The sequence below is a fragment of the Protopterus annectens genome, chromosome 8.part0 (genome assembly GCF_019279795.1).
Source record: "Protopterus annectens isolate FY-2018-M chromosome 8.part0, PAN1.0, whole genome shotgun sequence".
In the NCBI taxonomy this organism is placed as follows: domain Eukaryota; kingdom Metazoa; phylum Chordata; order Ceratodontiformes; family Protopteridae; genus Protopterus; species Protopterus annectens.
Window position 1 is genome coordinate 1,492,658,506 of NC_056741.1, and position 24,678 is coordinate 1,492,683,183.

At 37.0% G+C, this 24,678-nt stretch overlaps 1 protein-coding gene across 1 annotated transcript in view; it reads left to right on the forward strand.

Annotated features, from left to right (window-relative positions):
* The first annotated feature begins 18,286 nt into the window (after nucleotides 1–18,286).
* The window catches only part of HTR3B (5-hydroxytryptamine receptor 3B), a 238,977-nt gene continuing 232,585 nt past the window's right edge, over nucleotides 18,287–24,678 (forward strand). Inside the window, exons 1-2 of the mRNA XM_044079463.1 lie at nucleotides 18,287–18,495; nucleotides 18,605–18,768. Of these exons, the coding sequence (XP_043935398.1) occupies nucleotides 18,287–18,495; nucleotides 18,605–18,768 (373 nt within the window). The remainder of the gene's footprint in view (nucleotides 18,496–18,604; nucleotides 18,769–24,678) is intronic.

Consider the following 24,678-nt stretch of genomic DNA (forward strand, 5'->3'; position numbering starts at 1 on the left):
ACTGTATTTACATGTGTCTCCAAAACTGTCTCTGCCTAGTAGTGCAAAGCTGCTCTACTATTGGATGGGTAGCCTCCGAGACACCTACCTGTCCACAAGCATATCCTTTTTATGTTCTAGGTAAGAAGGTAATATTTAGATCCCTAGATAGGGTGTTTCTGATGCTATTTGTTTTATATGTGCAACAGAATTAAGGTTGACTCAGGGGATGCTCTGTAGGCCAGACATTGGTTGCTTAACAGCCTTTAGGAGACTGGGTACAAGGACAAGGCTTTGAAGCAATCTGCATAAGACTTACTTATAAGTTGTGAACATAGATTGATTTTCTAACTACTATAGACACATTAAGCTCGAAGGCCAGGTTGCTGTCTACATTCATACCCAAACGCCTGACTACTGGGCCTTCTAGGGGTGTATATAAATGGAGTCATTTGCAAGGATGGCTGTCTTAGTAAAAATACTATTATGCACTTCCTCACACTGATCTTGACCTTACTACTAGTTATAAGTCTGTGTCAGTCTTTCTTGAATGGTATTTGTGTCTTGGGGGGGATTCAATGACTGAAAATAATTTGCAATTGTTTGTGAACATGGCCAGTCAGAGACCTCTGATGTTAGCCTTAACATCTGAAATGTAGATGTGAAACAGGAGTGGCCCCAGCACACAGCACTAAGGCACTCCACTAGTGACTGGCCTTTTTATGGAGGTAGACGGCCCTATCCAAACTTCTTAGATAGTATCTGTGAGCCAGTTAGTGATCCAGTGGGTGACATGGGGGTTAATACCTAATTCAGCTTATATATAGTACCCTAGTAAGGTATTATGTTGAATGTGTTGGCTAGGTTGTGGTAGGTGGTGTGTACTGTCTTGCTATTGTCCACTGCTTTGGTGACATTCTCAACCCACAAGGCTGAGTAGACATGACCTGCCCTTGATGAAACCAAACTGAGTTGGATCTAGTGTCTATTGGTTTCCTATGTTATCATATAACATATCCACTATAAGTCTTTCCATGGCCTTACATATTAGACTAGTCAGTCTTATGGGTCAGCAGATCCCTGGGTCCATGGATGGCTTGCCGTTGTGCAGTGCGATAAACATTGCAGTCCTCCATTCATTCACAATGAAGCCTTTTTGGAGACTGTGATTAAATAGTGATTTTAGTGGGCCCAATAATTCAAGATTCATACTGTTAAGGAGGCATCCCTAGATATTACTGGGGAATATCAATGCAGTATTCTTGGTCCTGTAGAGGGCCTTGAGGACCTGTTCCCTAGAGATATTTGGGGGTGCTATGGTTGTGGGTATTTCCTGAGGGGTGTCTCGGGTTAAAACTGGAGCTAAATTTGTTGGCCAGTAACTTTGCTATATCTTCTGGTTCAGGACAGGTGGATTAATTTACAATGAATTCAGTACATTGTTGTGTATTGCCTATGAGATTTTGGATATAGCTGAAGAAAGCTTTGTGATTGTCCTTGGCCTGGGAGGCTATTTTTACCTTCGACTTTGGTAGAGTTGATAAGCCTCCAATTTACTGGTTTGGATTGAAGTAGGAGTTTTCACCTTGCCAGGCATTACACCTCCTCTATTTCACCATGATGTTCTCCCATTGGTTGTATAACCCACTGATGACTGGACTTCACCTGGGTAGTTTGATTTTTGAGTTTGTCCTGTGCTTGTTATCGGTGCAGCTGTTAAGATGATTATAAAGGGTTTCCATGAACATTTCCGCATAGACAGCAGGGTTCTCAGTTTTTATTTCTTTTGGGAGGGGCTGGAATTTTCCCAAGGTGTCAGTAGTAGAAAGTTTGCCTTAGAATAATTCCTAAAAGATCCATGGTTAGCTGAGGTTCTGGGTTTTTTATTTATTTCAAGTGAGTAACCTGACTAGTGGGACAATACACTTGGGATTGTGGAACATTCCCCTATGTTTGAGAGGACCAGGTCAAGATGTTTGCACCCATAGTGGGTGTTGAGACTAATTGGTGCAGAGTATTTGTGTTTACAAAGTCCAGGAACCTCTAGGCATGTATATTAAGGGTCATCTCTGATTCCCAGTCTATAGAGAGGTAGTTAAAGTCACCCATGAATATGATGTTGGGTTGAATGGGGAGTGTTTCCAGTACATTTAAGTATGTGTTATGGCTTTCTTGGGTCATGGTGGAAACCTATACCTTGCAAAAATATGATATGGGACTTTGCCTATGATAATTTGGACTTTGAGAAGCTCAAGCACATCATACTAGATTGACCAGCCTTCAGGTGCATATGTTTTTGATGTAAATTGAGACATCTCCACATTTCATCCTTTCCTGTGCAGTAGGTAGTCTAAATGTATAGAAGGCATTGTAGCCCTGATCTTCTGGGGTGCTCTTCTTGACTTTAGTCTCAATAACTGCACAAATGTCTATGTTCTCCAGTGTAAGAAGAGCCTACAGGTAGTGGAGTTTCTTGTTTAGACTCTTGGTATTGTGCAGTAACACCTTTAGATGTTATTGTGCTGGTTTTGCTATTTCAAAATGTTTATAAGACTGGAAATGTTAAGACAGAGCACAATGGGGGAGGGCAAGGTTTTAGCTAATATAAAAAAGCCTAAAGAGGAAAGGTGCAGACCATTCCTGGCAAAGCAGCATGATCTGTCTACCTTAATTTCCCAGGCTTTCAAATAATGACACCAATAACTAAGTCAATCATCATCCTTGGCAAGGTAGAATGCTGCTCACTGCTATGCTCATACTGGTTTAGGATACAGTCTAAGAGCTTTATTATGTCTCTTTACTTTTAGTCCAAGGAGGTATGTCTCAGGTCATTACACCCATATGGACTATGACGGAGTCACACATGTAGTTATAATTCAGTGATCTGAGTGTGTCCATGGTCTGTCAGTTCCTGGCCTCTGACAGGCAACAGACCGTGACCCTTTCCTTATTCTGCCTAGTGGGAGATATGCCTATGTCTCTCACAGTGGAATCCCCTATGACCAAATCTTGGGTTATGTAGTTGTTTGCTTTATGGGATTAGAGGCTGAGATGCTGAGAGATGTGGATGCATGTATCATGCTGGGTGTTGTTTTGACTTGTACTTTTGAGGTTGCTGAGGATATTTATTGTAAGTATAATGTCTGGGAGGCCTTTGGAGTTTAATAAGATTACATTTAAGAGCCTCAAGTCTCATGGGTCTATGTGTCTAGTACAAAGTATGTGTGATGGATATAGTGTCTGTGTTTCAAACAATGTGTTTGGTATTATAAGTGCTTGTATGTGAAAGCTTCACATCTGGTGACACTGTGTACCTACATCTCTCACATACCATATCAGTTTGTTTAAGAATTAGGTGGTTGTCAATGAGCATGAAACAACTGAACCATTTCCTCAGGATACTCATATGTACCAAACTGGCTGCAGAGATTGTGTAGTCCATATCCTTATTTCCTGATCACTTGAGGAAAGTACAAGAAGGGTCTAGCAATGGCTAGCTTGGGTGCTGCATATCGACGTCTATCAACACTATTCTAAGACTACTCCCATGGGGAAGTGGTCCTCAACATGTAAACTACTTGCTCTGTGTATAACTAAGACCTAAGAACTTTTGAGAATTTTATGGGGAACATTTCGGTTCTAATTGTTTGTGTCTATACTAGGCAGTGCTAGCTGCCATTGTGCAATATGCAGCATCGCACAACTGTGACAACTTTATATAAACAGAGAAACTGACTAAACAAACAAAATGGCTCCAGGGCCAATTAGGAAATTACACTTAGGGTCCTCTGAAGTGATTTCCAAGCTCAGAATGAGATCAGGATACTCTCTACTGCCACTGGAGCACAGTCCAAACCTTTCTGAATGTAAACTCTTCAGGAGAAGCAGAAAGTGCAAAAAAAAAACATTATTAACCAACTAAACTAAACACAGGGAGTATCCACAAAGTAGAAAAACCAGCACAGAGATGATACTTACCAAGGCACTTTAAGTTGATAAGAGTATAAGGACACAGTAAATAATGTAAAATACAGCAAACAGACTCTAAGTACAACATTATAAAATGATTTAAAGTGCAAAGATACAACAAATAATATAAAAATAATACTAGCTATATATATGTACTGATGAGAGCTAGCATGATGAATGAACTACATCATATCAGTTGGGCTGAAAATGAGGTTTGTACAGTTCAGCATCTATTAAATGTAGTGTGTGTACCCTACCATTAAACAAATACAACTTATAAAAAGGTATTGGGCATAGTTTAAGAACATGCAGGGGTGCTAACTGCACCCGTCATAATCTTCTTCTGTCTTATTATGCCCTGTTGCATGCTCTTATCTGACAATAAATTATACCTTGTCCTGTTTTATTCCTTAGTTTACTTGTTTTTGTTAAAAACTAAGTGAAGCTTTAGATTTGGGGTGTTGTTCTAGGTGGGTTACGATTTATTTTGTACTGTGTGTATCTGTTTTTTGCATGTGCTATATGTGTGGACTTTTACTTTTGTTTTAGCATGCCTCATAGGTTTGACTGATTTAACTGAATTTTAATAGCCTTTATGATGGATCAAGGATATAGATGTACTGTTACTGATGTACTGAGAGGGTAGGTAAACTTTTGATATGTTGCTGTTGTTGAGGAACAAAAAATATCTACACAATGTACCAAGTACATGTTTTTATCACAGTATTTATCTGAAGTCTGTGTATACACACAAGCACATGCCACACAAGTGAGTGTGAGTTGTGAGTGCCCATGTTTGTGTGTGTGTGTGTGTGTGTGTGTGTGTGTGTGTGTGTGTGTGTTTATATGTATGTGTATGGGTCCCTCTGCAGAGATTTGTTTGAAAGGTATTTACATGTACAACTGTACATTATTTTAATAACGAGGTTCTTCATTCCACTGTGGTATTTTTCCATGTGAAATACCACTGATCATATCAACCACAGACGTCATTATTCTTCTCTTCTTCCTCCCCCGTATCTTTTCTCAATTCTTCTCACTGACTGCATCCTTCCTTTTGATTAGACATTAAACAGAATCCCCATCTGCCTTAAGCTGTGGGTAGCTCAGGTGGATGTAAAATATCCCATGGCATGTATTCAAAGGAGTACAGGAAATTCCTCAGTACTCTGACCACATATCCCCTAGTCAGTATGAATACCACCTTGGGAAACCCGTGGAATGAGGCCACTGGCCTAGTGGGACTAACCCTGTCAACAAAGTGTAAATAAAAAAAAGTAACTTAATTAAGTAAATACATTTATCTTCTTTTCCACTTTCACATTTTCATTTTCCCCCATATATTCATGTGCAGTGGCTCAAACTTTCAGCCATGTAGACCAATACCATTCTTTCAATTACTCTCATAACTTCTGATCCTTTAGTAATGTTTCTAGTTATACCATACCTATATTTTGCACCATAAGCCAGATGAAACACTTTTATCCCTATTTTCCTGAAGGTGTCCCAACCCTCTTGGGTGAGACCAGGCAATCAGACAGCAGTCTAATGGCAATTAATTGTTTATAACTTCTTCTCATGCAGGAGCACCTTCTCCACAATGTCAGATACTACGGGGAAATTTTCAGAAAATATACAATATTCTAACAACTTCTTCATCACATTTATAACAAGATAAGTTTTTTTGTAACAACGAAGTGATACACATTGGTGTCAGCCAAATGCATCGAAAAAGTTCTGCATACTTATTAAAAGGTATTGGGAATAGCTTAAGAAAATGCAGTGATCCTGCTAAAAGAGGAATACTTGGATGACTGTCAGAGATTTTTTGCTCTTTTTCTACTTGTCTGCCATCAGCCTCAAATGCAGTGACGTTCCTCAGTCTCTGAGTCACGACCTACCTGCATGACTGATTGACTTAGATAAGATTAATGCCCTTGAGGAGCACGAAACATACCATGGTGTCTGATGATTGTAGTGTGTGTATGTACCTTTAAGAAGCATTTCCAGATGTAGGCACGTGCATATAAATACTGAGCATGTGCAGACAGCAGTGCCATTTTGAGAGAACAGCCAGAGTGTTAACATGTATGAGTGCGATAGTCAGTCTGTTTATAAGTTTATTTAAGTCTAAGTTACAAAGCCTCATTTCTGATGTGCTTGTGTGTAATAAAGCTGCTTGAGCAGAACCCACGAATGTTCATCTGCTTTATCCTGACCAGACGAGTGACAATGATGGAGGTGGAAAAAAGTGACAGAGCTGTCCCAGGGACAATTAGCATCATTAGAGATTTATTTTCTCTTTCTCTCACTGATGGCCCATTTATAAAGCATAATACTACTAATAAATCCCTAATCTGTCTTTATTTCATTACTGTTAATGTTTTTTATGTAGGCCATGCTGAAAATTATCAGGATATGAGGTACAGGTGGGCTTGGCAGTGCTTTGTAGTGTACTTATAGTACATGCATGTCGAGCACAATATCTGTACAGTCGGACAACCTAGTTAACAAACTAACTAAAGAAAAATAAATGCATTTAATTAGTTAGCCATCTTTGTCTATTTCCATTTCAGTTTGTCAGGGGTACAAGGGCACCACTTTACCTCTTGTTGAGGTGTGTTGTTCCCACTCATTTTGTATTGACTGTAGAGATGGTATATTAGTGGCAGAAAGATGACTGGCTGAATCCCGATTCCTTAACCCCGGCTTATCAAAACTGAGGACTAATGTTAGGAGTCACTGAAGTTGAACAGATTTTTTAAAATTATATAATTAGCTGAAAATAAACACCACGAAGGACGTGATGCCCAGGTGACAGATTGGTACAGACATGTGTGGTGGAGAATGGGGCTAGGTTTTTTAATTTACTTAACATTTGTTTACCGGGAAAATCCAACTTGGTACGAAGCCAATTTTCAGCAGAGGCCCAGAGAGAAACACTCCAGACACATGTTTTAAAACGTGGGAGGAAACTGGAGCAAATGCACACGGGATTGCAGGAAGGACATGTAGACTCTGCACAGAAGGCACTCCAGCTGAGAATCGAACTGGAGAACCTCTTGCTGTGAGGCGACAATGCTACCGCAGGACCACTGGGCCATACTAGGTCGTACAGAAGATAAAAAAAAAAAGTTTTAAAGTAAACAGAAATACCTAGCACCTTTAGTGAAACATGTAAAATAACCAATCTCAAAAAGACGACAGTTCTGTAAGATACTTGTACAGTTGAAAAATAAAACTTTCACAGAACATCTTAAAATTATAGTATGTTAATTTTCTATACAATCCTGAAAAAATGAAAGTTAGAAAGGAAAGAATGTAATTAGGATCTTGAGCAATTTTTTTTTCTTTTCTTTAATAGGAAAACACTTATCTTTGTAAAACATTCTCATCTTCCTTGCCTCCTCTGTAACTGTATTTCACTAGAGTAAATAACTTTTAGCCTTCAGTTTCCCAAATGCGTAACAGTTCGTCTGAAAATGCAGAATAAGCTGGCAAAATGTTAACAGCTTCATACAGATAGCGCAGAGCATGGTAAAATTGTTTTTCCTGCTTGTAATGAGATTCATTATTACTTAGAGTTTTGCTTAGATATCTCAGTGCTGAATATAGGAAAACCTTTTTAATGTGGAATACAGCTTTTGCAATAAGCAAAATGAGGAAACATTCTTAGAAATTAAATACTACCAGATGAGTGGTATGGTTTAGATGCATGGATGAAAAGCTGCAAGGCAGAGCTAGTAACAGCTTAGAGTACATAACATTTGCATAGAATTCCATGCAGTATTCTGCAGCTTTTCTCTCCGCAGCATGATGGTCATTTTCTGGCTGTTTAAGTTGATTATCTGTGCAACAGCAGCTTGAAGTTGACCCTGAAATGGCTGGAAGTCATACAAAAATGTATAATTTGTGAATAATATCTGGTTTCTTAATTCAAAGAATTAATAAAAACCTATGGACACAGAGACACTTGCAAAAACAGTAAATGAACTGAAAGGCACAGTAATAAAGGGCAAGATTAGCAAGAAGTTAATTTCCACTATTTAAAACACAATACAGACACATACACTAAAACATGCCTTTTATGTGCTGTTAGTGTTCCTGTGGGAAAAACATATATATATATATATATATATATATATATATATATATATATATATATATATATATGTATATATAGTTTATGGAGTAGTAGTTGATTTAAGCTAAAATTAGCCTGTGTTTTGTCAACATGCTTTGGTTGACAGAACAGATAGCTGACAATTGTGCAAGATAAACAATTCTCGGGATTGAGGAATATGCCCTCTCCTTAGGGTTTGTGTAATCTTGAAGTTGGAATAAGTAATTAGCAGGGGATAAGGAAGGTGTAGGGGGGCTTGCCTCCCTGCAAAAACACTGCTTTATAATTTGCTTGTTGACTTGTGACGAATAGTCTCAGAGTCTGCGCAGAGGTGTGTTAATGCTTGTCAGCGTAAGCCTGTCAACATTAACAACATTGATGTAGAAGTCATTTGACAATTGCTACTATAGCCATTTATGTATATCGCGTCATATATTTATGTGTATGTGTGGGCCTGAGTGTGCAATAAAATATTTGAGGATGTGAGTGGAAGAGATATTACCATACGCTCATGGATATTGTGAAGCCTGAAGGCCATATGTCTCACAATCCTTGGGTGTGTGCTAAGATTTGCACTATGCACACCTCTAAGTACCTTATTGTATTTGTAAAATAGTTTGAATTTTACAATTAATACTTTATGTATGATAAAGATCTGCAGTGTGTTAGTTCCTTCATCCATCTTAACTAAATGGTGAATGTGCAAATTTGTAACTTTTCAGCTGTGTGGAATTTTGGCCTGAAATTTTCAGGGTAGGCATTTAAGGGACTCTTCTCTCAAACAGTTGATTGTTATTACATAGTGCAGTTTATAAACAGGTGCTAACATTACACAATACCTCAACTAAGTTCTGGCAGGTGATCAAGTCCAGCTGAGCACACTTATTTAAAAGTAGCAAAGTGGTTGAATACTGTTTTCCTGGTAGAATAGCCTCAGAAATATTCACACAAGTAATCAATTACTGAAAGACGTGCATATAAGCAGAAATGTTTCTCCCTTCATTTTTAAGTTACTTTAGCTGCTAATTTGCTAGATGCAGCCTAAATATGATCACACGGATAATGATTTTGTAGATACCTTCCAAGAACTAAAAAACACATATAGAAGCAATAATGCAAACCCCATCCCATCAATTTGCATAAACTGGGACAGCGGATGGTATATTTGTTGTCTTTATTTTGTCTGGTTTCTAGAGTAACTTTTAGGTTGTTTTATTGCTATTTTAATATTCATTTAAATTATTGCAGTGTTTTAATTATGTGTAATTTATCTTCATATTTACCTTTTAGGTCAAGCATTGCCTGACAGAATCTTTCTACTACATGTGTGCATATAAGTTTTTTTTAGGACTTTTATTAGTATAACATTTGTTTAATATGTGTCTTGGTCCAGTGTTTTGTTTTATTTCATTTTTATTATTTTTTATGCGATCTTAGTAATGTATTTGAGTTGGTAATGTGCATTCCTGGTGTTTTAATTGATTTACAGATTTGTTTGTTTTTGGTGTTTGATAATTTTCCATGATAAATAACTTTGTTGGATTGTGAAGTCTGTGGAGGAATAGGGATATATGACTAAACGGGAGTGTCATGCGGCCTGTATTAGTTTCCAACCATGTATGTGCCAAATTTGATACATGCATAGTTAGAAATGTGATTGTCTAGTTTTCTTTGCACAGGAAAACTGGACAGTCATATTGCTAGCTGCCTAATCCGTTCCTTGCATGGCAGACGGCAAGTGTGTATCTAAGGTGATGTTTACAACAGTTCCTCTTTAATAATAAAACTATGTCTGCAGAATCCTTCCCACCCTTCATTTTCCTTTCCTGCATTTCTGGAGTAGTTTTGTTTCCCATTATGGTAGTCTTCTGAAAAGGCTCCTCTAGAGACTAATTTTTCCAGAGGCACATCAAGAAAGAAAAGAAGGGCTAAGGATTACCTGTAGTAGATGGTATTTAGAAAGTGGAAAAGTAAAAGCTGCTGATCAGGCAAAGTGTGGGAGCAAAGTGCTTTGAGTTCCTACATACAAAACTACATTTCAAAGATGCATTGTTTATTTTTAATGTGTTTTTCTAATTCATTTATTCAGGGCTGTGTTAGCATTTTGGGGTTCCGCAGGAAATGTTAAGCTGGAGGCTCCCGGGGAACTTCAGGTCTAAGTATCATACTATAACTGCCACCCCTAAAAAGCAACCTTTTGGCTCATGCTGCAAAGTTTTAGCAGTAGTACACACAGACTGAACTGTAGCTAGAATGCTCTTATATTATGACAGGCCTATGTACCACACTATGTTGTCCCATCTCACTGAGGGAGTAGTACGTATAGACTGAACTGCAGCTATAGTGCTCTTACATTACAACAGGCCTGTGAAGCACACTATATTGGCCTATCTCACAGAGGGAGTAGTATGCACAAACTGAACTATAGTTACAAAGGTGTTACATTACAACAGGCCTGTGTACCGTACTGTGTTAGCCCATCTCACAGAGGGACATTTACAGTTAATGGTATTTAGCTGCAAATATGATATATTACAGGTCTATTCAAAGGGCTGGACTTAGGTGAAATGGTACACTAGGCATTGCCTACTCTTTCATTCCTCCCAAGACACATATTCTCCAGTGCTCCCCTCTGTTTCCTCACATCTTGGGCTCCCCACACCATGCACACTACTTTTTTTCTTCCTTTTCTCACATGTTGCCTTACTTTATAGCTTTTTCAAAGAAGCCATAACTTTCTATATATTACTGATTTTACCTTTGACTTTTCTATATATGATGTGGAGGAGGAAGGTAAACGTACTGGTGCTAAACCCAAGCGAATACCTCCTATTAAAACCTATTCTGCTATTACAAACAGTTCCCCACATAACAAACAACGTACTGGTTCAATAGGTTTTGTTTCCAATCAACCAACCAGTCGGGATTTGCAGTTTAACAAATGTTTGACTACTGACTATAAATTTGATAAAGTAATTACAGGTCAAAAGGACATTCAGAATTCCCCAAAGGATTTGGGGTGTTTAAAAGACATGATTTTTTCACTTGGTAAACAACTTAAAACCATTAATGGAATTAAGGCTGATAATGCTTATTTACATAAGTGTTTGGAATTGAAAATTGTGCCCATGGGACTCAGATTTTACAAGACACCCATGAGTATAGTTTTTTCTGATAAAATTGTAACTGAATTTAATACCTTTTTTGACCAATATGGGTTTAACTTTATGAAAATTCTTATTAAACACAATGACGAAAGGTTGAGTCAGTTGATACATGATACCGAGGAGTTAAATATGAAGATTATAGGTGAGTTATTCTTTTCAGACTGGGAAAGGTTGTATAAGAAACAATATAATTTGGCAGACAAGTGGGTGGAAAATATATGCATTAGGAAACAAAAGAAATTAATAAGGGATAGCGAACAGTACAAAAATGGTAAGGTGCATGATTGGTATAATTATAAGGATAGAAATAGTAGTTTACAAGGTAATAAAGTTAACCACCCATATGAGACAGATCAAGAGGATTATAAGAAATACAACTGCCATTTTCAGAGGGTGGATTTCAAAAAAGGGCAGTTGCATCGGAATATTTACCAACAAGATCATTGGTCAACTTGGAAACCCAGACAGAGACAGTGAGGGGGGTAAAACACCGTGGGGGGAAATAAATTAATTGATTCAGTGTGTTCTGATATCATCAGGGAGGACTACAGATATACATACAAAAATTTCAATATTTACAATTTTTCTAGTTTGGATATACACAAGACCCATTTTGAGCTCTTATGCAAAGGTATGAAATTTATTCCTAATACCCATTTTTGTGTGGTGGATGTTTTATGTGAATTAAAAAAATTCATTAGAAAGATGAATTTAGGAATTTTCTTTAATGATAAAAATAATATTGAAAAAGCTACATTAAAAATTATGATAATTCTTTGAGAGTTAAAAGTACGTTTATACCACCCAGTCATCCTAAGGTTGACTTATATGAGAAAGTAGTAACTAGAGAAATTTATCGGGTATCTAGAAATATAAATGATAATGTTACCAATAATTTATCTAATGAAGAAAGAGAGACACTTAAGTCTCTACAGGACAATTCCAATATTAGAGTGATGAAGCCGGACAAGGGGGGTGGTATAGTGATATATGACAATTTAAAATATTTTAAAAAATATATGATATTTTATATCACACAGGGAATTACCAAAATATTTCTATTAATGAGATAAATATAGCTTACCGACGTATTGATTCCTATTTAGAGGAATTTTATATAGACGGTAGAATTAATAAGGAAACTTATAATTTTTTACAAGTGAAGTATCCTAGACTAGCAACCATCATCGGTATTCTCAAAATACATAAGAATACCTTGGACCCCCTCTTTCCAGCCAATCATATCTGGTAGCAAATCTAAAACATTCCCTATGGGAAAATATATAGATTGTTCACTAAAACATATATATAGTAAAATTCCCCATATGGTAAAAGATTCTTGGGAATTTTTGGGAATGTTTCCTATGAATATTAACATGGATAATTTGGTTTTTGTTACTGTAGACTTTGTTGATCTTTTTTCAAGCATACCAAAACAAGCTGGTTTGGATGCTTTTTGTAATAGTATTACATCCTTTGCCAATCTTACTTGGGAACAGATAAGTCTTATTATGGAGTTGATGACCTTAGTGTTAGAACACAATTTTATTTATTTTGAAGGGGAGTACTTCAAGCAAACCAGGGGGGGTAGCTATGGGTGCTGCTTGTGCACCCATCTTTGCCAACCTGGTTATGTTTGATTGGGAACTCACCTCCCTTTTCCCATGTGAATATTTCAAAAACGTCAGACATTATTCAAGGTTTCTGGATGACATGTACATCTTATGGGATGACAGTGTGGAAAAATTAGACAAGTTTTTAAAGTATCTAAATACCACCAGTGAATATCTGAAATTCACATATACATATGATACTGAGGGGATTGCTTATTTGGATACATATATTTATAAACATGATTCAACATTCCAATCAAAAATATATAGGAAAAATACTTTTACTAATGATTATTTGGAATACAGCAGCTGTCATCCTTTAAATATGAAACATAACATTTTTAAAGGACATTTTATCAGAGCTGCGTGTATGACGTCTGACATGAAGGTATTGACAGGTGAAGTTGAGTTTATTTTGCAATTATTTGTTGAGAGAGGTTATCCTGAAAAAAATTTATCTACTATAAGTAATTATGTCATTCAAGAAAGGGACAGGAAATACTGTCCTTTATTGGGAAAGGGATTTGAATCCGGACATATGATTAAAGATGATAAAGGAGATGGAAGTCAGTCTAACGGTCATCACAGATTCTTAATATTATTATATAGCCCAGTAGTTGACAAAGTTATTTATCTTGTAAACAAATTTTGGTACCTGATTTCTCAGGATCCTAAATTGATACAAATAATGGGGAAAAAACTGAGAATCACATACAAAATGGGTAAAAATATTAAAAATGTATTGATTCCCAGGAAAAAGCAAAGGGATAGGAGATCAAATGAATTAATTCATACCTATAAATGTGGTTCTTGTAACCAGTGTAAGTATATCCTAGAAGACAAAAAATTGATAATCCAAAATGAGACTCACACAATTATTAAACCCAAATATGGGAATTGTAGGACTAAGATGATCATTTATATTGCCAAATGTAGTGAGTGCATATGGTTTTATGTAGGCAAAACAGAGCGTTGTTTTCGACAATGCATTTATGACCATATTTATAGTATTCACAAAAAAGATGCAACAAATGCCCTATATAGGCATATAATTTCCACTGATGAAACACATAATTTTAAGTTTGCTATTCTTGAAATCATAACTGTTGACTTTATAGGTGGTGATTACAAAACAGTGTTGAGTTTTAAAGAGGTCTGGTGGCAACTTTTATTAGATGCCACCACATACCCTGGCCTCAACAATTTTATTTCTTGTAAACCAATTTTAGAATATTGTATATGATTATTTATTATTTATTAATTATTTAACTTATTTCACATGTATATTTATTGTGGATTTTTTAATTTCACATTATTGCATTATGTACAAGTATACATTGGTTACATAATACTTATATATTTGGTAGGTTGTATAGGTGAAGTGATTGTTAGGTTTTTGAGATATGGTTTATTACAGGTTTATTATAGGATTCTTGTGGATATATTTTAGATTTATTTTTATCATACAGTGTGCTCATTTTAAATATTTTAAATCAACATGAATATGGATGCTTGAGTATGGTCATTGTCATGAATTTTATTGATGATTTTATTTTGCACGAACTACACTGATAGATTTTGTATATATTGAAGTATTAGGAAGTGTAGTGAGGCCTTTAAGGGGTGGAGTATAGCATATGACAGAACACAGGAAATGATGTATTTTTCAGCTTCCTGTTGGTGCCAATTTTAAATCTAATGATTGGTGTATAAGGGCAGGGGGCGGTATTTGCTATACAGGCTATTACATTAGTTTCCGCTTCCTTTTGGCGCCTTTTTTCTTTTAAAAGGATTTTGTTATTTTATTCAAAAGGTTCTGATGAAGCCCACGAGTTGTAGTGGGTGAAAGCGCTTAACCTTATTGGAATGATTTTTGTTATTTAAGTGCATTTACCATTTTGTATCGTTGTTCTTCTTTGGAATAAAGGATATTGATTTACTTGTTCAGTTCGCATCAGTTTGGAGTTATTCTTCAGTGTCCTATTCCACCAGGATTCCTTATTTTTGGTATTTGTTGCTGAATTCTATTTGGATTTACCTTGCGGTTTTTGTGGTTATTTCGACAGCACAAGGTTATAAAAGAGACGTGGCACTTATTGGATGGTTTGTGACTTAACGTTGTAAGTTGTTTTCATGATTTTTAGTGTACCACACTGTGTTAGCCCATCTCACAGAGGGACATTTACAGTTAATGGTATTTAGCTGCAAATATGATATATTACAGGTCTATTCACAGGGTTGGACTTAGGTGAAATCGTACACTAGGCAGTGCCTACTCTTTCATTCCTCCCAAGACACATATTCTCCAGTGCTCCCCTCTGTTTCCTCCCATCTTGGACTCCCCACACCATGCACACTACTTTTTTTCTTCCTTTTCTCACATGTTGCCTTACTTTACAGCTTTTTCAAGAAGCCATAACTTTCTATATGCTATAAAGTGCATTTTAAAGTTTTTTTTCTTTTATCTTTCTTTTTTTCAACATTTTCATCCGCTGATTGAGGAAAGATATTCAGTGTTGCTGTTCAAATTTAGTTTTTCTTGCATCCTTTAAACAAACCTTTCTTGACCAAAAAGCAGAGTAATGATATAACTCAATTAAGTCAGGGCCCCAGAAGCTATAGGGTTATAGATGCTATGAGATGCATTTTAATGCATTTTCCCAACATTTTAATCCAGTGGTGGCCAGAATAAAAAATCATGAGTAAGAAAAGAATTTCAGTTTTATTTTTTTTCTTTCAAGGAAGACATACGTTGTACCCAAGGCTTACGGGGCAGTTGTTATGAGGTTACGTAAATCTTATCTGGGTATACTGCCTGTCTCCTTAACACACCCTCCCCCCAAAAAAGGCAGTCACTGCCTGTGTATCTCTCTGGTGTTAGATTGGGATGATAACAGAGATTTCAATGGCCAATGTCATATGTTTTAAGTAACTGCTGTCATGCATAAACAAAGCATGCCCTCTCATTCTGCAAACCTAAACCCCAAAGGCAGTCACTTGTATAGGTGCCTGATGAGTGATAGTGAAAAAGATGAACAAAGATAATGATCACAGTAATTTATTCCACTTTGTTGCTCCTACACAGTACACTGCTCCTACACAAGCTATAATAATCTTCTTTGTATACCTCTGAGGTTTGCGAGAAAAATAAAAAAAGTAAATGACCACATTGTCCCCAGCCCAAATACAAACTATAATGGCCCATGCTCACACTTCAAAGTTTTAAGTGTGATGACAATTAAAGTAGTAATGAGCACACAATCTCCAGCCACCACATAAACTCCAGCAACCTTCTGTACATAGATCTGAGCAGGGCTGATTATTGAATGAGTGCGGTTCAGGCCAGAGTCTACTTTATACAGTCTGGTGGGGGGTCACCAGACTACAAGAAGATCTAAGTATCTGAAGTTCTGTGATATATTTCATGTCTTGCTTTTGAAATATAATTACATGACTGCTTTTTTATGCTACCCAGAGGAGGAATGTATATGACCCGGCATTATTGTGAGCATGTGCACAGATAAAAATCAGTGATATTTTTTGTGTGCATACACACACACATACACACACATGCACATGCGCACACACACAGACACACACTACACTTTCACCTTCAGGGAAAACAGAGGAATTCCATTTCACCTGCTGCATGATTTTTAGGTGCTGGGTTAACCAGAGCACATGGATAGACACTCACACAGACAAGGGAGGATATGCAGACTCCACACAGCCAAGAACTCAATCAGAGCAAAGCACAGTGAGATGGCAGTGCTACTCAATACACACACACACACACACACACACACACACACACACACACACACACACACACACAGACACACACACATACACATACAAGCCACGGCAATACTAGTTTTGCACTTATTTCAGCAAGTGCAACACTGGTACTACACACTTGATCAGTGACTGATGTTTAGCAGTTGTCAAACAGTAGGAGGGCAAGTCACCTTTATTTAGGTCATTTCAGGGTAACGCCTACCTGTCACTGTCCTTGATTTTGCCTCATAATTTTGCTCTGTTTTTCATAAAAAGTTTGATTTGCTGGTAAATCATTCAATATTACATATAATCCATAAATCCATAAGTCAGATTTTCATACTTCTTATTGTCTAAAAAAATGGCTGTTGATGCAAAATGTGTTATATTACCTTTTTAAGTGAGTTAGTGTAATATTTAAAAAGTGTTCCTGATTTTGATCCTTTATGCTGCTATTATTTTTAGCTTTGCTCAAAATTGTTGAGCAAAGAAGTTGAGAGTTATAGTATCTGGTGTTTCACCAGTATTTATAAAATTCCTGGAAGAAGAAAACCATCCCTGAAGATGAGAAGTATCATCTCTTCTTAAAATCCACATTATGCACCGAGATCAGTCATCCTGGGCTGCTGAACTCTAGTGCTTACTTTGCTCATGTTTGTTCACTGATTATCACATTTATCCTAACAGGGTCATATCACAACCCTGTTTTTGTAAAAGAGCACAATTAGAAAATGAATACATATTTTTTTCTAAATTTCCCCAAACCAGAAGCAGCTTTTGTGGGGCTCCCACACAGTCAAGGATGACTATGACCCCCCTCCCTGCAGCCACAGCTATTGCAAGTGCCTGAATCTGACTATGATGTTAGTTTTAGCAGGAATTAACTAAGTCAAGGGCACTATGTCAGAGGTAAAATATTTAATGAAATTGTGAAGCCTGCTACTTGACAAAACAGATTGCTTTGCTAGTTTTTGTTGAGTTGATAGACATGTTACAAACTATCAAAAGAAAGCAACTTGCTGCGGTTGCAGGTCCCTAGCAATCACAGGGTTCACTTTTGCCTAAAGCCAGCTATGCATTCATTGACAAGGACTGTCCAACTGAAATACAAAGAGTCCCCTTTTCAGTGGTAATTTGGAGTGAAATGCTCCAGTAAAAAAGTACAAATAATACAATATAGTAGCACATGCACAGGTAAAACATAGTTGAGAAATTGCACAGAAAAGACATTCATGATTTTATATATCCCAGGATTAACAATTAGCGCACGTTGTTAAGTGAGATAGCATGATGAGCTGCATTGTGCAGGCTGGAGACAATTCAGTAACAACATGGCTCGATTGTGTTACAATGGGAAACAGTGAGATCCACATCATATGCAAATGATTGTAGAATGATATACAAAGGAGCAGTGGTATGCTTACTAGACTAACTGTGAAAGTCAGATTAAACAACATGGTGGAGCAATTCAGAAACATATAAAAATTGTGCGATGAGTCATGTCAATCAGCAAATTTCTGCTTTGTCATTTTTTGATGAATAAACAAACTGACCATGTTAATATGCCAGGAGTAGCATCTGTATTAGCCAAACAGTACATTAGTGGACATTCTTGCAGCCAGGGTCCATGACATCATGTATCTCCTTCTGTGTTATACATGGATATGTCTATTTCCACATCTCCTGTTCATCACAACACTAGAGTAGTTGAGGATGTTGTTGATTCTGAACCCTTGGATGATGCCCCCTCAGAACGAGAGCCTATCCCATTCAACAGGGGTGAAGACGGTACAGGAACTCTGGCTGCTATGGAGGACAGAGGACATCTTTCAACAACTGCCAATGGAGATGAACAGTTTGGAAGAAGGTAATGGTTATGCAAGCTGTTTTGGTAAAGATTCCACCAGCATGTGTACTATCTACAACAATAACGGTGACTTTTGCTTGTATAACTTAACTTCCCCTGATTTTACTAGTGAACATGTCAACAAATTGTCTAAGAGATTTTCATTTGTACCAACAATTAAGGCCGAAATTGAAAGGTTGTTGGTGGATTTAAAAATCTACCTCAGGAAATTTAATTTAAATCTGATAATGGGAACAGATGACATAAAGAAAACAAGAGACATGTTTCGCTGCAGTAGTTTATTCAACCCGAGTTTAGGACTGCCTTTGATGGTGTTTGAAAAACTGTAGAATATGATTTTAGACAACTCTGTCTTATGACTAAGTGTGGCAATCTTCTTCTTCTCTTGGCTTTTTCCTGGTTAGGGGTCACCACAGTGGATCACCTATCTGCTCATGATTGGCAGTGGAGTTTTTACTTTGTCAAGTTGCCAGTCTGGCACCCAACCTTCCACAGAAGGCACGCACTTGCACACACTCATGCCTAGGGCCAATTTAGAGTGGCCAATCCACCCTACAGCATGTCTTTGGGATGTGGGAGGAAGCCAGAGCACCCGAAGGAAACCCATGTGACTACAGAGAGGACATGCAGACTCCACACAGAAAGCACTCCAGCTGAGGATCGAACCAGAGAACCTCTTGCTGTGAGGCAGCAATGCTAACCACTCCACCACCACAGCCACCCATGAGTAAGTGTGGCAATAATGTTGCAAATTTATCTGCTGTTGAGAACAAATTGCTCATGATGCTTTTTATTTGGATTGCATACAATGAAATAGATTACTGGGTGAAAGATTTGGTTTGGATGGCTTTACATATTTATGTAGATATTCCTGGGATTTTTTTGTTTAAAATTAAAGGGGTGGGGTACTCCAAATCAACGATTTTTCTAACCATTGACATTGTTGAACTGTTTAATGTCATTCCACATGACATAGGGCTGAATTGGTTTAATAAATTTCTGTTGGAGTCTTGTCATAGACACTCTTCAAATCTCTCAGTGTGCATACTGTTTTATGCTTTACTTCTACAATGATTACAGATATTTGGATTCCATTTACAACTTTTATTTCAAATTTTATAGCACAAACACCGATAGACATTTACTAAACCTAAACAAAGCAATAGTCTTACAATGAAAAGAGACTTAGCATTAAAACTTCTCTACCTTTGAAACCCACATTCACTGAAACAACATTGAAACCCGCATTCAAAGAAAATGCATCTAGCCAGTGGCAGGGTAAGTTTACCTTTGGGCTGTTTTCAAATCATAGGCTCCTTGCACACATTTTTAGAACCATGCAAAAGTTATTTGATTCACCTTCCTGACTGTATTAATTATACTATATAATAATTGAATTATATTCCTTGTATAATACAGCACCACTTGTTAGAGTGTGTTTTAAATTTATAGTTCTGAACATTTTTCCTTTAAGCAATGAAACAAATCACATGAACCAATAATGACAACCTGCCCAATTCAAAACATTTCAACCATAAAGGGCCACTCTACTCAAACATCCACCAATATCAATCAATATGCAGAATCTTTGCAGAAGTAAAACTCATCTGAATAATTCCACATTAAAGTGATCTGAAACGAGTGAAGAGGTTGTTGCTAGAAAACAACTTTATATTTCAGTGTTTCATCTACAAATTCACTGCCTGCTGCTCTTGAAAAATAAATTGCTTACGTTATATTAAAACAAATGGTAAGCTGGTATATTGCAATAGGGAATAAAACAAGTACATAGTTATTAGGCATCTCATCCAAAGGAGGACATACAACCCCTTAAAATACAAATCTACATGTTGTGGGAGTAGAACCTACAGCCCTCTGTATCAAGATGCAAGTATGCTACCTGCTGTGCTGCTTTAAAAATTATATGCCACAATAGTGATACTATTTGCTAAACAAAACAATTGCACATTTTAAGCAGGCTTAGCATGAGCAACAGTAAAACTCTCTTCCCTTGAAACTCACAATTCCTTGAAAATGCACTTGAAAATAAATTCCACCTGGTAACTCTAGGGCATTTCACTCTCTCTAACACACACCTCAACCTCTAAGTGCAAGAAATCTGGACAAAGCCTAAAGTAAATAGGAGCAGATTATAAATATTGCTCTCATGAACTTAGAACATTGCTAGAATAACAGGATTTATGTTAGTATGCATTTTTCTAAAGGATATTACATCTAAAACTCAAATGTCTGTTATTACTTAGCAACTTCAATACTTTTTAGGAAGAATATGGGACAAAATCTGGACATTCTCCAAAAACCTGGACAGCTGAGGGGTATGCTTCCTCCTTCTTATACATACATACATACAGACACACATACACACCATACCTCTCAATCTGTTAACACAAGAAATCTGGACAAAGCCTGTTATAACGTTGGGGATAAAGGCCCAAAACTAGGGACACATTAGAAAGTTGCTAGAATAAAAGGATTTATGTTAGAATTAAATTTTCCGAATGATATGAAGTCTGAAAATGAAATGCATGTCATTATTTATTAACCAACTATATTCAGATATAGTTGGTTGTCTCAGTACTCACCGTGGCTTGCATTTTCTCCTCTCTTGAAAGGCCCACTCTGCTTAACTTGTGTATTATTTCCTCAGTCACTTCACCGTGGGTTGCAAGGCAGCTTCATCACTAGTGTGTGCACAAAATATAATGCCTTCAATGAGTCTTTCAAGAAATCACATGCAATCATCATGGCACAAAGGTTCTACTGAAGATGGTTTAAATTTTTCGAAACAGCTGTTATTCCATAGCCAGATGCAGCAGTAGCAAAACAAATTGCAGAGAACCAAAATAAATTGGAACCAATTGTATCTACCATTATTTACTGTGCAACCCATGACATTCCTCTCTGTGGAAAAGAAGGCTCTGGTGGAAATTTGTGTTACTTGTTAGATTTTCGTATTGAAGCTGGTGACACAATACTGAAACAGCACAGTGAAACTGCTGCAGGAAATGCTTGGTACACATCCCATAGGGTGCAAAATGAGCTGTTGGCAGAATACGAATACATGCTTCAAAAAGAGATTGTTTGTGCAGCAAACAGGGCAGCTGTATTTAGTGTATTGGCAGATGAAACTGCAGATATCTCAGACATTGAGCAGTTGTCATTGGGCATTTGGTTTGTTGATGATGATTATATTCGAGAAGAGTTTGCAGATTTTGTTCCCATTGTTGTGAGAGATGCACAGTCTGTATCAAATGTCATTGTCAGTGAATGCATAAAGTGCGGTCTAGACCTGGAAAAATTAGACAGGCTATGCCGACTGCTCCATAATGGCAAGCATCCAGAATGGTGGTCAGGCAAAGATTCGTGAAAAGTATCCAAAAACAGCCTTTATCCACTGCGCATCTCACAGACTAAACCTTGTAGTCAGTGATCTGAATGATGTTCCTGAAAGGCATAGTGCTGCTGATGTCATCAAGATATTTTTTTCCATGACAGTCCAAAACGACGAGCATTGGCACCAAATATACCTCTTCTGTGTGAGACACGATGGACTGAGAAATATAAAACCATTCGTGTGTTTAGTCAGAACTTTGAGAAAATATTTGACTGCCTGGCTAATCTTCAGAAGAGCACTGCTGGTGAAACCAGACAAAATGCACATATGTTACTCAGCACTTGCTCTTTTTTCTCTTCATTATTGCAAATTACTCATCAGTTCTTCAGCCTGTTGCCCAGATGTTTCAGTCTGTTCAACTTGATATAGTAGAGGCTCAACAACACATCAACAGACTCAGTGAAATATTCAAGGAGCAAAGAACACTTTAGAAATGACATTCTCAGTAAGGCAAGATCACTAGCAGATAAATTTAGTATTGAGTTAGTGTTGTCAAGGATTTGCAATCGACACACCGAGCAAACACAGTAGTCATGGATTTTGAGAGTTATTACAGAACAAGTATTTATATCCCCTATCTTGACTCCTTAGTTTCTTCACTGGCGTCTCGCTTTTCCACCATTAACACTGCTCAGTTCAACTTATTTTATCTGCATCTTAAAATGATGCAAAACCTACAATGTGAAGAATTCTGAAAACAAATTGCCATCAGTAATGAACTATATCATATTGCTACTATATCTGAATGATCACTTCTTGTCTGATGACTGATGCATTGGCTTTGAAGTTATAAGACAGCCTAAAGAATCCAATGGGCTACTACTACCTTTGTAGTCAATATCTTGCAGATCTTCTATCAATGATGTTACTGAACAAAAACAAACAAAAAAAAAGTGTCAGATATGGGATATAAAAAAAACATACATTTTCTGATGTGTTTCAGCTGCACCAATGATTGACATGTGCATCATGCTAACCTGGACAACAACAAAAAATAAATACATAAAACTAGTTGATTTTTGCTTTTGTACATGTTTATGCAAAGAAAACTTAATAATGCAGTAAGCACCATTATACCTCTCAAATGAACAGATTTTCGCAGAATGTCTAGATTTTTGCCTCATATTTTTTGTGTGTTCTTCCTAAAATCTGTACTTTTATGGCAAATAGCTGAGGATTGAAGTCATTAAATAATGATAAACATTTGAGTTGAAGACTCCACATCCTTCAGCAATTTCATGCTAATGCAAAACCTATTATTCTATCAACTTTCTAAGTTTGTAAGAGCAATATTTAAAATCTTTCCCTACTTGTTCCCCTATCGTTTTAGGCTTTGTCCAGATTTTTTGCTCTAAGAGGTTGAGACTGAGGTATGAATTCTGGATAGAAATATGTGTTTTATGCACAGTCTTCACAGTTTCCCTTAAAATGTCAATGAACCTCACATGAACTTGTCTATATTCTCCTGCTTTGACAATCTGGCTAGTGCTTTTTTAGTTTTTCCTTTCTTGTCTTATTTTTAGTACATCTTCAACATTATCTCTACTAAACATACTGTATGAACAATCATATGTTACTACATACTATACTTTTAATTGTATGTCTAAACTGTTATGCTTATGTAAATATCTTATGCAATCATATATCTACAATTCAGTGCCTACTGCCCCTAAAGAATAAATTGCCCATGCTACATTAAACAAAAGTGGTAAGCTAGTATATTGCAATAGGGAATGAAAACAGGTTCATAGTTGCTAGGTATTTCCTCCAAAGGAGGACATACTCAGGACTGCAGCACCCCATCTCCTTAAAATACAAATCTACATGCTGAGGAAGTAGACCCTATAGCCTGCTACATCAAGATGCAAGTATGCTACCTGCTGTGCTACTAACACTGCTTTAAAATTCTATATGATAATAGTGATACCATTTGCTGAACTAAACAGTTGCACATTTTAAGCAGGCTTAGCATGAGCAGCAGTAAACGTCTCTTCCCTTGAAGCTCACAATTCCTTAAAAATGCACTTGAAAATAAATTCCACCTGATAATTCTAACTAGGACATTACACACTCACACACTCACCACAACCTCTTAGTGCAAGAAATATGGCGAAAGCTTAACATAAATAGGGACAGATTACGAATATTTCTCTCATGAACTTAGAAAATTGCTAGACTAACAGGATTTGTGTTAGTATGCATTTTTCTAAAGGATGTGTTGCATACCCACATTTGTGCTTTGTTAGTTTTCCTACTTCAGGATCTGCATTATAACCGATGAGGAACTAAGCACACAGGGAGGATGTAACTGGTATGACATTTCTTCTGTTTCATCCATGTCAGTCTTGAAACTCCTATTGGTGTCCTCCATTAATACTATGTCCTTCGACACCTGCATAGGACAACTGCTACCTCCACATCAGCCTAGTTAAACCAGTGTCTGTATATATTACCTACTGGTGAGTATGTGCTTTGTAATACTGTTTGGTTGTCTTTGTTTCCCTGCAACAGCTGCATTTCAGCTCCCACTTCTATCAGCAGATTATCACTAGGAAATTTAGGTGCGTCTTATTTTGTTCTTACTCACATATGTTATATATGCTGCAAATGTAACATAAATGTCTTCTCCCTATTATACAGGTTCTGTAAGCCACACCCGGACATGAAATCCTGGTAATTCCTTAACCTCACTAATATTGTATTCATATAGTTGCCCCATATGTCCATGCAGAGCTGCACCATGTAATTTCTATCAGTGTAGCGAACCT